A 15,313-nucleotide genomic window follows, 5' to 3' on the forward strand; every position below is an offset into this window, starting at 1 on the left:
TAGCATTTTTGCCAGTAGTTCTACAAAAAATTTTATGCGTAAAAATGATTAGAATATTATATTAGATAATTATATAAATTAGATCGCCCGAGACATGTAAATGAGATTCAGGTTATACTGGCGTCGAGATATCTAATTTGTTTAATAAATATTCTAACAATTTTTTACGCATACCTAGAACTTTGTTTAGAAAGAATAAGTGATTACAAAACGACACAAAAAAGTAACACAAAATCTCATTTAAAGTCGATAGAACATTCGAAATATGACCAGCGTCTTATTTCACAATCATTATTTTATGTTTGGTGTCTCGGCCAATCTAATTTATTTAATAAATATATTGTAATAATTTTTACGCATAGAAATCTCTGAAAATTACGCATAGACCCTCTCTGAAAATTAAAAGTGATTATAGACTGACATGAAATTTCATTAAAGTTGATAAACCTATCGAAATGCCAATATCTTATATTGATATTTATATGTTTTGGGCGATCTATTTTGTAATTTGTTTAATAAATGTTTTAATAATTTTTATACATATATATAGAATTTTTTGTATAATTATTGTGAAACTTTTAATCGCTTAAAGTCTGGCAAGAAATGCTCAAAAAATCGTCGGCAGATAAAGTGAAACAACGTAAATTTGCCGTCTCAGTTTGTTCCATATAAATATATATATATTTTTGTTTATATATTTAGTGTGTTAACATAATATTACATACTCTTTGTAGCTTTTAATGATAAATGAAAAATTATCTTATGAAAGTTATTTATTTTTTTAGTACGTTTATAAATCTAGCATTGAAACTTAAAACTTCGTTTCCTTCGTATGAATGCAAAACATTAGAAAATGCATGTAAATATTTATTTAGAGAAATTTGTATTAAAAAGTTTGAAAATATTCCTTTTACTTGGAATTTTAAACAAAAATACCTGGAAAATCAGGGAATTTTTAAAGAATTTTTTTACAAAATTTGAGTAGACACCCGTGAAAATGCTTATCGTATGTAAGTTATTTTCGGTTTTTTTTTTTAATACATATACAAATCAAGCACTTTATAAGTATTTTTCCCTCGTATGAGAAAAAATATTAAAAAACACATACAATAGAAAAATTTATTTCTTAAAGTTCAGAGTATTAAAGATCTTTATCCGCAATTTTGAACAAAAATATGTAGATGATCAGGAAATTTTCAAGGAATTCTACAAGATTTGAGTAGTCACGATGCACTTGTCATCTGTTCGACATCGTATTACTTGTTATTAGAGCGATTGAACGAAGTGATCGAACATAAACTCGCGCGATCTTTAAACGCGTCGTGAACTTTTTCGCATATTCTTCTCATTCGACGTCGTCTCGCTTTTATACCACGTCGTTTCCGATCGCGTCGTTCATCCTTGCAGAAAATAATAACGCCCAGATACTTGGAAGTTATAGTCGACGTTAAGTATTTATTCGTGAATATTGCGTGTTATTAAAATAATGACATCCCTCGTCGAAGCGCGTATAAATCTCGGGGCGAAAGATTCGATGAGTCTGGGCGACAAATTACAGCATCTTTCAATGTTCCCGCTCCGGACGATATATATATATACAGGACATCGATCGATTACCTCTGTGCCGTCCATTTTCTTCTACTTGTCGAGGAGTTTTTCGGCGGAAGCGCCTCTCTCGAGTCGATGTTTGTCCTAGTTTATTGTCATACTTGGCGACGAGAAGATTGCGAGACTTCCCTCCTCCTCTTCCTCTCCGCAGTCGTCGAAGTTTGGACGAGGTTCGCGCGACGTGAAGGGAGAAAATTAAAGTAGATTTTCCCGCGGGTTAAAAGAGAAAGACGGGTTCGTTTGCGAATGGAGCGGAGGGAGTGCAAATTCAATGACCGGCGAATGCATTTGGGTATTAAATAAATAATGTTCAATATCGTTGTAGCTTGTTAATCGCGTTTGTATGTCGTATTTGAAGCGAGACGACGACGTTACTTTTTAAGTTTAAGAAGAACGACGAACTTGTCTCCCGCTTCTCGGGAGGAAAAAGAGAGAGAGAGAGAGAGAGAGAGAGAGAGAGAGAGATAAGGTTTTATTTAACTTTTTAAAGTAAATTCTTTTAACTCACGAATAAATGCTCCGAGTCGACCGCTCGCGTTCCCACAACGACTTTTTGTCCCCCGTCCAATCAATCGATTCGTGCAGAAAGCACACGGTTACTTGGCTCTCGTTGAACGAGAGAACATAAACGAGAATGGGTCACCGCGAAGACCATTGTCGTGTTCCTAGTGAAGTGCTACTTTGACGATACTGTCTTACTGTGAAACATTTAAATGTTAGTTCACGTTTGAGAACATTCCTATTCATTTTAATCCGATTTTCATGTTCTTTTCTCTTATCTTTAGTATTTCGAGAATCTTGAAAATATAAAAGAGAATAATTCGAGATAGTTTCAGTCAATCATTTTTCATGTATGTGTAATGGATATTGATAGATAAAATACATACATAAAAAATTGTAAATCCTTTGAAATAATAATACATTAATACTTAATTAAAATTCTGTTTCAAATATTTTAACTGAGATCTTTTATAAATTATTATTTTATAAATGTGTTATAATATATATTTCTCACTATATATAGAGACAAAATTTTTTTAATTTTCTAACTAAAATAAATTTTTTTAATAAACATTATTAAAATTTGAAAATATTATATTTACACTAATCTGTATTTGTATATATATATATATATATATATATATATATATATATATATATATATATATACACATTTATTACAGTTTACATCTCTTTGTTACAATTTAAATCCAATTTTATTTAAATTATATTTTTAAATTCTATTATATATTAAATATTATTTAATTTTTTTAATATTATATTTAAATAGGAATTTTTATAATAATTTTATTACATTATTATTTTAATTAATAATTTGAATTATTGTATTTTAAATATATATATATATATATATATATATTCCTGTCTGTATTTTTATATTCTTTTTCACGAAAATTAAATATTTTTAAATAATATTTTATTTAAACAAACCGCACTATTTAATGATTATATATTATTTTCAATAATTTTTAATGTATAGTTAAAATCTGTTCATGATTGTGTTTGTATAGAACCAGAGAGCAAAGTATTAGGTTCTCTCGAAGTTAACTTTATGAGAAGAAATTTTATTTACTCGCTTGTTTTTTGATACTTGACGATAAAAATATCGTTTCTTCTTTCTTCATAGCCGAAAGAAATTCTGGTTTCACAGCTGTCTGAATAGCTTGGTTCTGCTCTCGATGAGCCAATAAATCTCTTCGCTTTTCGCAATTGCTTGGTCCGGTCATCATCCACTGTAGAACTCGTACAACTCGTAGAAGATATCCTTTAAGAGTAGGTCGAGTGGTCGCACTCGTCGCTTAAGCGGCGACAATAAGGAACAAAATCAGCAGAATATTGCCCCGCGTTACGTTGTAACGCTTTTTCGGGCTTCTGTTACTTCGAATGTGCTTTGCGGTCGCGTCTTGATATCTCTTCAGAAGGTGCGCTCACATTGTCACGTTTCACGGCACGACACGGTGAACACGGGACGTATATTTTCTCGCACAAAAGAGTATCGAAAACGCTCTCCGGAGACTTCCTGCTCTTCTTGAATTGCTTCTTTTCTATCATTCTGCGTCAAGTTGGATCGATATTGTCTCTCATTCTTTTTCTAACACGATTGTACACGTATTGTCGATCAGCTTTTTCAGATTCTCTTGTCTGTCAACAGAAACAACATATACGTAGTATGTGTGTGTGTGTGTTGTCCTTTTTAAATTATAAATACGTGCATAATCTTCAAGATAATTTTTAAATCTCGGAAAATAGTTTGGATCTTTGTTAAATCTATATATTTATTATTATATTATTATTTATATTAATTTCTATATATTATTATTTATTTAATTATATATTTTTTATTACTATGTACATATTATTTTTATATATCCATATATATTATTAGTATATATTTTTTAAATGAATAGATAATTGCATATGTGATTGCCTTATAACGTTTATGTGTTAAATAATTTCCACAGTAATATAATTTGCTTTTTGTATGTTTTAAGAACGTAATTTTATAGGTATTTTTTAGTTCTTTCGATATTATTATAGTTATAATATTACTGTTATAGCCTGCATGATGGATTTTGCAACGGAAACCGTAATGCAATTATGCCACGGTAAACGACGATGCTCCGTGGTAGCTAACAGCACAACGTTTGGTAGACCCGATCCTTGCAGTCCGAACAGCAAAACCTATCTCAAAGTCGTGTACACCTGTGGTGAGTACCCCTAAAAAGTTTTCAATTTTTTGCTGTAGGTTGCAAAATAATCAAGCATGTACAATGTGTCTTTTATATGTATATATCGTGATTCAGATGATTTAGAGCTAAAGCTATGGCGACTAATCCGTACATTTATTTCTTGTAAATAATACAAATACGCTACGTGCTAAAAACTTTAATGAGAGATATAGCAGCGACATAAATTATATTAAATAACAATAATAATAATTTCAATATATTATTAAAAGCCACACTGTACATCGTGCCATTTACAGCTCGCTCGTGCAACGGAACGATAAATAAACGTTGACACGACAATCGAGTAACAATGATATCGCAAGTGACAGTATAAAATTTCGTTATACAGGAAAAGAGGAGTAAAATTTCTTATTTAAGCGGAAAAAATTACACGAGCGTTTCTTTTCCGAGAGAGAACGTGGCCGAGAGCGTTGCAATCCTTAAAAAGTAGTGGGAAAAAGTGATATTACGGACCGTGCAATAACGTGTTCGGGGGATTTATCCGAAGCTCGTTGCACGCTGGCGTATAATGAGCGTAGCAACGTTCCTCTTTGAAGAGAAGTTATTTTATTGCGAGGTTCGGCGTAGCTTGGCAGCAGCCAGCCAACCAGCCAGCGACAGCTTTAAACAGAATGACGTCGTCGCGGATCTTCCCGTCTCCCAACCCGAGGATGGGATTCGGACTGAATTTTCGTTCTCGACATTTTTAATGGGCACTCTACCAGAGGGACCGAGTAGGTTTCTTCGCGAAAGAAAATTGTTGTGAAAACTGTCGACGGAAAAACTAGCGGGCGGCATCGCTGAAGCGTATTTCGAGCACGCAACGTCATCCCTCTTACGGGGAAATTTTTCATCGTTGCGTTTCGAGATGTAATTTTTAGTCCGCGAGTTTTATTCGTTTGTTTACGTAAAACTTGGTCGGCATGTATATATTCATAACAATAATAATAATAATAATAATAATTCGTCGCGAGTTTTTCAAAACGCGACGTACAACAAATTGCAACATTCGTGTACAGAGTCTCTCGTCTTTTCGCGACGAAATTTCCGATCTCTTTAACAAAGGTGCAACAACATTCTTCGCGCATACGAATTGAGAGACGTTAACACAGGAAAAGTTCAGTTTCCTACTACCACTTGTGCTAGGCATTTATATAACATCCCCGCGAGAGAGAAAGAGACACGTGATACTCCGCGTCCCCCCCACCCCGGTTGTATTCTAATCTTTTTTATTCTCGCAAGCGAAATTACAGACTCTGTATTTTTTTTTTTTTTTTTTTTTTTTTTTTCATAGCGGGTTCTTGTAAATAAGTATTATTTTCTTGGGAGCACCTCGTTTACATTAATTGTAAGCATCTTTTATCTCTTTAACAAAGGAACGAAAAAGTAGAGGAAAGGAAGCACCCCGTGTTATGAAAATACGCTGTAATTTTTCTTGGAGCATGGAAAACTTATTTCTACCGTGTGGTGGAATAACACCGGCTTGTAAATTCTTTACTATAAAACTTTGAGAATCGCTAACGAAAGAAATCGGAGAAAGAGGATTAGGATGACTGTTAAAATATCAAGATAACATTACGCGTAATGCGAACATTATTACTTCTTAACTTTATCTTATTTAAAATCAGCTTTTTTCAAACATTCCTTTCTTTAATCTCACTTTAATAGCACTTAAAAGTTCACGCGATAATCAGATTCGCCCATCGGAAAGTGTAATTGTATGAAAAATTTTATCCTTTATATATCTTTTTAATGTAAAATGGGGGATCGATATTTTTTTTTAATTATAAAAAAATTTCGCATCTCGAATTTTTCCGAACCGAAAATCAGTCACGATTAAAACAGACAAGTGCCTTTTGGCAATGGAAGGATAATGGTGGAGATCGCGCTGGCCCTTTCGTGGCTCGTCGCACGTCAAATTACCGGCCGTAAACGACCGTGCATGGATTATGATTCGCACGATGTAGCCCGAAAACGCATTTGCATGTGTCTGTGAATGCTCGATGCGAGCTCATTAGTCAATGTCACTTCGGTTCCTGTAACCGACCGAGAGCGCTTACGAGAGAGAAAAAGAGAGAGAGAGGTTTGGTGAAAGAGAGAGAGAGAGAGAGAGAGAGAGAGAGAGAGAGAGAGAGAGAGAGAGAGAGAGAGAGAGAGAGAGAGAGAAAGAAAAAAGAATCGTCGCTTGGTATTCTAATTTGGCGGCGAGTCATGCATAGTTCTTCGCTGGCACGTGGCTTTCCCAATAGCTGCGAGGAAAATATGCGCATTCGTTAAGATACGTGAAAAAATTCTAGAAATAAACGTCCGATCGCATCCATCCGCGATCGCATTTATCCGTGATCGGACGCTTTTGAATATCATAGAACGAGAATTTATCGCGAGACCCAACATTTCCTTGTAAAAATATACGACTACGAATTTATCGATAAAACACTTTACAAACATAATGGTATACATGTGTGAAGAGAGCGATATTTAAAAATTTGTCAATATTTTATCGACTTATTAAGTTTTTTGTTTTTTGAACGTGATTAATTATTCTTTTTTTTTTCCTTTTGAAATTGGAGATGTGCATTTGCCTTTGCAAATAATTACAAAAAATTTTACGCGACATAATGTATGGTCCATATCTTTATTTGAGTTTTTGATATTCTTCTTCTTCAAATTACATTCAAGATAAGTGGAAACATTCTGTGGCGATAGTAAAAACGTTTCTTCTTATTCATATATGTATATCCACACACTGCCAATAGAGAAAAAGCTTTAGGAATAATAAGCTGGGATGAGATAAGAAAGTAAGATTTCTTCCTCGTGAATCGAATTTTTCGCGTGAACCCTGCTTTACAAGGAAAGATCGGATTGTATGAAAAAAAACATGGAAATTATTTTACTCGTTGCAACACATTTTTTTCAATAAAAAAAACTGTCACCAAATATATATGTACACACATTTATGAAAGCAGGAATCGATTTATTACATTTTATAATTTATTACATTTATTACATCCAATGCGTTTGTTAATTTTATACGCTTTTCAGTGATATAAACATAAATTAGGTCATCGTATCTATACGTTTATAAGGATATATATATACTGTCTAGAAAAATATGAAATATGAAAACCTGGAATTTTCAGGGTAATATGAAAACCAGGAATTTTTTCGTACCTGAAGAAATCAGGTAATTTACATCTCTGGAATTTTTTTAAAAAAATCCTTAGGAAATTTTTTTTTTAATTTTCTCTGATAATTTTGCTCTTATACAGTAAATTATAAATATATTTATTTCTGTTTATATATTCAATGTCTTAACAAAATATCGAATATGTGGTACATATTCTTTATTTTAATTTTTAGTAAAAAATAGATAAAAAATAAAAAATAAAAAATATTTATCTAAAAAAAGGTTATTTAATTTTTTGTCGCAAATCTAGCATTTGAAACTTAAGTAACTTATGTTTTCTTTCGTATGAATGAAAAGGGTTAGAAAAGGTGTAAACAATAAAAAAATTTATTTTAGAAATTGGGCCAAAAAGTTTGAACAAAAATACCTAATCAAGGAACTTTCAGGGAATTTTTTACAAGATTTGAGTAGACAATCTGGTTTATGTTTCTATCAAGAACAACACACGTTTTTATTTGTTACTTTATATACTCTACATCTGTTATTTTTCATCTATATTGTAAAAGCATCTAAAAACCTATGTAAGGATAACTGTTTGAAGTGAGGGTGAGGCAACCGCAGATATTCCATCGATGCTATAAAATTAACCGTATATAGGTAAACGGCTATTGCCGGAAACATTCTTTCCGCTACGTTTCCGTTCGATCGGTCGACGATACTTAGAATGAAATCAAACGTGCTTCCCACTCAATTCGTATCATATCTGTAAAGCGTGTTCATTGCCTTCTTCGCTGAATTCTGGGGCATTGACCCGGAACAATTATCGGGCGATCTCAAATTATAATTGGATTCGCATGAATTATCAATATACATCAAAGCCCTTCTCCTTCTGGCCCGACATGAGAAACGCAGACCGCCGAGTTGGAAGTGAAGCCCTGCAAATCCTCAGGTTCTTGCTCGAGTCGCGATCGATCATTGACGTCAGAAATATGCTAATCAGTTCCGATACATTGTGATCGCGCTTAGGATAATATTACTATTATTGTAGAAAAAAATTGTTAGGGAACAGAAAATACAAATTTGCAATGTCCATTATGTTTTTGACCTGTCAAAATAGATGTTTCCTGTTTTACGTTCGCGCGTGATTTATGTTTGTTCTATCATTTCATCTTACATATTATATTTTTTTAGAAATAATATGAATTATCTCATCTAATATTTGCAAAACATTTTATTTTATTCGAGAAAAAATCGAAATTATCTTTTGATACTTCAACTTTACGTCTGTTATCCTGTATATATGTTTCTTTTCATTTTTATATATATATTAAAAATATATAAAGAATTAATATACATTAAAAATAATAAAAATGCCTGAGAATTATTTGTAGATGACTGTACAATTATGTGGATATAAAATTATATATATATAATGTGTGTGTGTATATGTAGATATAAAAGTTTTAATTGTCACAGATTAATCTATCCATGTTAAACACATATTTTTCCGCTAAGTAATATCCGTGAAGTTAAAACTTAAAAGTCGCTCCTTCAAGCAAAAGTTATTTACAGCAGAAGCTATTAAAGAACTACGCCGGCAGGAATAAAGTAAAGTAAACTTCGGGAGGGAAAATATTTAAAGCATTCTTGATGATATGCGAACTTTTATAAATCATTGAATGCAAAACAAAGTACCATCGGTAAAGTCTTATTTCCGTTTCCATTTATCAATTTTATTTGGATTTGTTTATTAACCGCAAATTTGTTACTGGCTCTTTAACATTGAAGTAACTGTGTTGATTGTATAGATTTGTGATAAAACATTTTATTATATTTCAAAGATGTTAGAGAGAAATTTTATATTTTATTATCTGTTATTTTTATATTTAATATTTTTGTTTTATTTATATAGAAAGCGCTTTAATTAGATTAATTGATTGATCGAAAAAGAAATTTTTTTTCTAAAATTATAAAAAAAATACTAACAATTCGCTTTTATTTAATAAATATTAGACAACTAATATTTTGCTTGCTACATCATAAATCACAATAACGGTTATTAGTTGACATTACGATAGGAATACGTAACTTGAGAATGCTCTTCAGCTTGTACACGTTGTTATCATTTATTATTCACATCTTTCTCTCTCTTTCTCTCTCTCTCTCTCTCTCTCTCTCTCTGAATTCATCCGATCTCACCATTCATTTCCCCGATACAAACTGAATCACTCCTTGATTTCACACATGGGATCTTCTTGACAAAGTGAATATACGTACGTCGCCTGTACTCGAAAGCAAATCAGTCGACGCTTAATGACGCATGAATGCGTCGCTTAATCCCAGAGAGACGTGTATATCGGTTGATATAGATCAGTCGAAAAAAAACTCATGGTATATTTTTGCCTCGTCGCGCAAGCACAGTCGTGATTAATTTTATTCCATGTTTTTCGCAAGAGAATCCGTCGATTGATTGCTGTATTTTTATACGCCTCATTTATTGATACAATTTGAGAAAATATCTTTTAATTACATTTATAATTTAATATTAAATTGAATTATAAATGCAATTATCTAATTTGATTATAGTCGCAAAAATAAATGAAACTTAAACAATTTTCTAGACGGTAATTGGGCAATTTTGTCGAAAGTTATTTTCGACAAAACTTTAATGGGATTTATTCTACATTTTCGCAAAACTCACAAACTTTTTTCTTAATCTACAACTTTCCAAACATTTTTCTTTCTTTTATTTTTCTCGTTTATTATAAATATTTGTAAGATCAATGATCTTTCAAAGAGTATTTCAGTGGGATGATTAATTAAAATTGGCTGGCATTTGGTCGTCTTTACATAATATCTATTCGATTTACAATAATAGGAGTTATTGATAGGCTTAGTGCCGCTTAACGAAGCATCTATGCATCACGGCAATTCGTCTCAATTGAATTTTGACACGCGGCTGAAGAGCCATGTCAATCAACGATAGAAAATCAAGCGCTCGCGTAGCCACGAGGCTAATTAGGGGATCGAAGTACCAACTTGATGGCGGATGACTATATAGCTACTTTACATCGCAGCGTCCACCGCGAGGTAATAATGATCCCTCGAGTTTCAGCCATTAATCCGAGCCATGATAATGAAAAATATCCGCTCTCGTAGCGATGAATAATCAATTCAATTGAACGCGTGGAACGAACTCTCTCGTTATTCGACATTGACTGATAATTTACATTTTGAACAGCATCTGTGTTTCACGTATACAGTGTGTATTGTAATTTACAAATTCTTTGCCAACTCTCCCTAGAGTCCTGCTATCTTTCTTCATAATCGACGAGAGGATGTATTTAGTATTTATGGCATTGTATAGCTCCGCAATATATTCTCATTAAAATTGCCACAAGCTAATACATCACAATCTATTTCGGCATCAGAGACGTATTTTAATTAATAAATAACAAGGAGAGACACGTGAAATTGTTAACGTCATATTTTAGAAATATATATGTTATTTCTAAAACTTTCTACAATTATTGCGAAATATTTGTGAAAGAGAAAAAAGTATTTATATTGTTAATTATATTTGTTAAACAGGCTGTATATTCCTTGGAAAACATGGCTATGAAAATCTGAAATCCTCAGGGAAATTTTTTGTACCTGGAAAAATTAAAGAAGTTTTATGCAATGTTATTGGGACTCAGGGAATTTAAAAAAAAAGCTACTCTCTTTAATAGTTTTACTCTTATACATAAATTATAAATATATATCCATTTTTGTTTATATATTCAATGTCGTAACAAAATATTGAATATGTAGTACATATTCTTTATTTTTATTTTCAATGATGAAAGATGAAAATATTATAAAGTTACAAATTTTTATTTTAACGAAAGCTATTCAATTTTTTTTTGTAAATCTAGCATTTGAAACTTAGTGGCTTTGTGTTTTTTTTTTTTATATAAGTGAAAAGCATTAGAAAATGTGTACAATAAAAAAATTTATTTTAGAAGAAATTACAAAAAATCTTTTTTATTCAGGGAAGTTTCAGGGAATTTTTATATCAGATTTAAGTAGATTCTGTTAAAGGAAAAGAGCTGCATTATATATTGATCAGTATGCACATACGCATATCCCATGAAATAAATAGAACAAATCTTTTAGCATTTATTGCGTCTAAATACAATGATATTTTATAATATATTAACTAATAATTTATAATATATTAATTAAATGTATTTTTATATATAGAATATTTTGCGAAGATAATAAAAATATTTTTATGAAACAAGCGCGTTGCATTGAATTTTGTGTAAAAAAGTAAGAAAGTTTGAATTTTAATCAGACTAATTTTCTCTGCTACTCCGCCATTATTGCTCGATAAATGAATTTCTAATTAATTACTTAAACAATTTCTCCACTTAGTTTTATTAACATAGTTTCCATATTTGTTATACATATGTTAATTGCGTGTATTTGCATGTATTTGAACTTAATGATTATTAATTTGTGATTATCGTAAACTTCGAAATGCAATTAATTTAATAGTTTATAATTAACTATTGTATTTAATTAGTTACACAATTACATATACGATAAATAATAGGATATCTATGAAAATTGGATTTTGCCTAAAATTTTGAAACTTGGCGCACAAGACGAAAAGATAAAGCCGCAGGCAAATCATCCTTTGGATATATTCTCAAAAGCCCCTTTATCGCGAATTTTTCTTTCTCCTTTTTTCTCTCTAGATTTCCATCTTAAAGACTGGATTACGCGCCACGTGGTTGCCTCATGTAAAATTAATGAACTAATCCTACAGAGTTGACCTTTTATCTCGATTTTATCCTGGATGCCTTCGGAAAAAACAAGGCGCTATACATACACGATTATCAGTACGGTTAATCGACCACTTGCAAAATAAAAAAAAAAAAACACCGCATATATAAACGCGGTAAATAAATTTTGTTGACTTTAAACGACCCCGAACCTCGGTTCTCTTCGTTTCCCGGCGAATTGACAGTAGGTAATGACGCACTTTCGGGCAGACGTTGACTCTCCACTTTGACTGGCATTTGCCGATTTCCTTTGGTTTTCTGAGCGTGTGTATGTGTATTCATAACAATCCCCGACAGTCCACACAATGGCTCGCGTAGCCGGAAGCGCTTTTAAACTATTATACGCATCGTGCGTATATTGTTAGAGGCGAGTAGGATTTCTAGGTCCAGGCATGTGGGTATAATTTGTCTTTCAGGGCGACGTGCGCTAATTTGCACCCTGTGTACTGTCGACACTTGAATTATTCGATTTACGTTTAACAATTCAGGTCGCCGCCGATCAATTGCTATCGCTTTCAATGTTTGAGCGCACGCGCGCGGTGACGGTTTCACGCGGATCTGGACATCCATGTTAATGAACGCCTTAATCTATATGCATCCGATTATTATGTGATAAAAAGCTTTTGTAAATCGTGGCATTACGTGCCATAAGATCCGACATATTTATGGTTCATTCATTGTAATGTATATAAATCGAGATTACTTTCAAGTACAAGTGAATAATTTAAAAAGTAAAAAATGATCCATCTCTGCCTTCGACCTATTTTATGCAATTCTACTACTACTAAATTAATAATACTCAATGAATTGGTAACAATATACGAACATACACACACTTTTAGAAATTAAAAGTTTAGATTTGAGTGTAACAATAATTAATAAATTAATATATTATTACAGTGAATGGTTTAAATGGAAAATTAATTTTGAAATTTATACACTTAAAAATCGAAAATGATAAAATTAAACAAGAAATCATAGATAGAATAGATAGAATGAATAGATAACGTATCGATTCCAAAGCTTAAAGATAACATATCAATCGTATATTTCTATACATATTATTTAAAAATACTCCCCATTTTTTTGAATTTCAATTTTCTTCCTTTGATATTAACCTTTGTAGGTTACACATTTTTTTGTTCTAGTCACATGTGGGTTACAATGTTTATCGTGGTTTTAGCTGTTTCAAAGTGCTTTAAAAAATCTATAAAAATTTATATATTTTTGTAAAAAATGGTCATGTACAACAAAGGTTAAAAAATAAATTTTAAACATTTTTTTTATTGATTAAAGCCTTCTGGATATATTCTATTATTAAAATATCGATAGGGTCAAAATGATCCATATGTGACCTTTAATTTGGCATTCGATTCTTTCATCCCTTTTTCGTCGAAAAACCACTCACATTCGGGAATTTATTACGTGATTGAAAGACAAAGATAGAGAGGGTGGGGTCGTTGAATATTTCAAGATAACCGAACGTAGAGTCCCGCAGGCAGTACCGTTCGTTTTGATTGCATATTTTAGATCACAGACTCGTTAAACTTGCCAAATTCTGTGCGCTCGTCGATGTTTTTCGGGATCGAAAACATAGGGAATTATCCTGGGGATCGAGCACTTTACTTCCATCGTTTGTATTCAATGTCCGAGAACTTGTCCAAGATTATAGAATAAAATAGCTATTCTACTTGCAATTCCATTAGCGTCTTCAACTTGTCGCAATCTTCAACAAGTAGCCAGCCACGCGAGTTCATTCACGAGATTGCTTGGTAATTGTTAAAGAATTCTAGTACTCATAAGATGCATCAATAAGCAGCGCTAATTCTCTCTATACTTTTAATTCAATAGTTATGGTAAATAAAAAGATTTAAAAAAAAAAACAATTTTTATAAAACAAGAAATTCTTACATTTGTGTATTATTAAATTATGTTTATAACAATTATTATCAAGAAAATAAATTAAATGATAACTGCTTTATATGTATTGCAAAATGAGACAAAGAAGTATTGAATGAATATTTCCTGATTTCTCTCAAAAATTTATCCGAAAAAATTATTCTATGTTTATTTAGTTTTATTATTATGAATATTAATAATATAAAATTTATTTTTATATATATTTGTAAAAAAATCTGTTTCTTACAGATAGACTCGCATTAAATCATACTCTTTGCACCTGATGAAATTTTCAACTATAAACATATTAATTAAGATATAATGGACGCGTCTATTTTGACGCGTCAATCAATTGCTTCTATTGTTTCTCTTTGATTTGATTTTGCTAAATATTACGAGGCGCAATATTGCAAATTTGCAGTCGGGGTTTACAAATCGCCGCGAAAGCAAGTTTTCAACAAGTGGCTGAGTCTTGATGGTGAGATGTCTATCAACTTCAGGGACTAGATGTACACTATTGCGCGTAATATCAAGCAAGAACGTTTACCGACGCGCTGCTGGTCATGATCAAGTGTTTGTTTGTGTACAACTCCAATAATTGAATTCATGAACTGTGAACGCGATACGCTGTCGTTTGTACGACTGTAAAATAATCCGGCATATTGATACTGTTTTTTTTAATTTACGATTTTTTGATATTTTATTTTCATGTTTTTTTTTTTTTTTTTTTTTTTCACGTAAATCTTTGTAAAATAATCCATATAGAAATATCTCGTTCTCTCGTTTCTATTTCATTTTGTTCATTTTGTGCGGTTTGAAAATTATTTAAGTTCGAGAGCACGCTATTCATGGACACTATAATTTTTTTATAATTGTGTATCACGACAAATACGTTTCTAGGGTCTATTCACGTCGGTAACTACGATTTTAATCAATCTTTTTGACTATACCGCGACTCTCGTAGAGAGAAAGATTAGCAAGAAATAACTCATCTCGACGTTTGTGCTTTTCTTTCATGGCATCCGACATTTTTCATCATTCCACGTCGCGCGTTTTATCCCATATAGAAAATACAGAAATCAGTATTATCCGTTTTT

The 15,313-nt window shown here is 31.8% G+C and overlaps 1 protein-coding gene across 4 annotated transcripts in view; it reads left to right on the plus strand.

Moving 5' to 3' along the window:
• Positions 1 to 15,313, plus strand: part of LOC140669073 (uncharacterized) — a 188,181-nt gene that overhangs the window by 131,408 nt on the left and 41,460 nt on the right. For all 4 annotated transcript variants that reach the window (XM_072898561.1, XM_072898564.1, XM_072898563.1 and 1 more), the window contains exon 5: positions 4,188 to 4,337. In XM_072898561.1, coding sequence (XP_072754662.1) covers positions 4,188 to 4,337 — 150 coding nt within the window. The remainder of the gene's footprint in view (positions 1 to 4,187; positions 4,338 to 15,313) is intronic.

Source organism: Anoplolepis gracilipes, chromosome 8 (assembly GCF_047496725.1).
Source record: "Anoplolepis gracilipes chromosome 8, ASM4749672v1, whole genome shotgun sequence".
Classification (NCBI taxonomy): domain Eukaryota; kingdom Metazoa; phylum Arthropoda; class Insecta; order Hymenoptera; family Formicidae; genus Anoplolepis; species Anoplolepis gracilipes.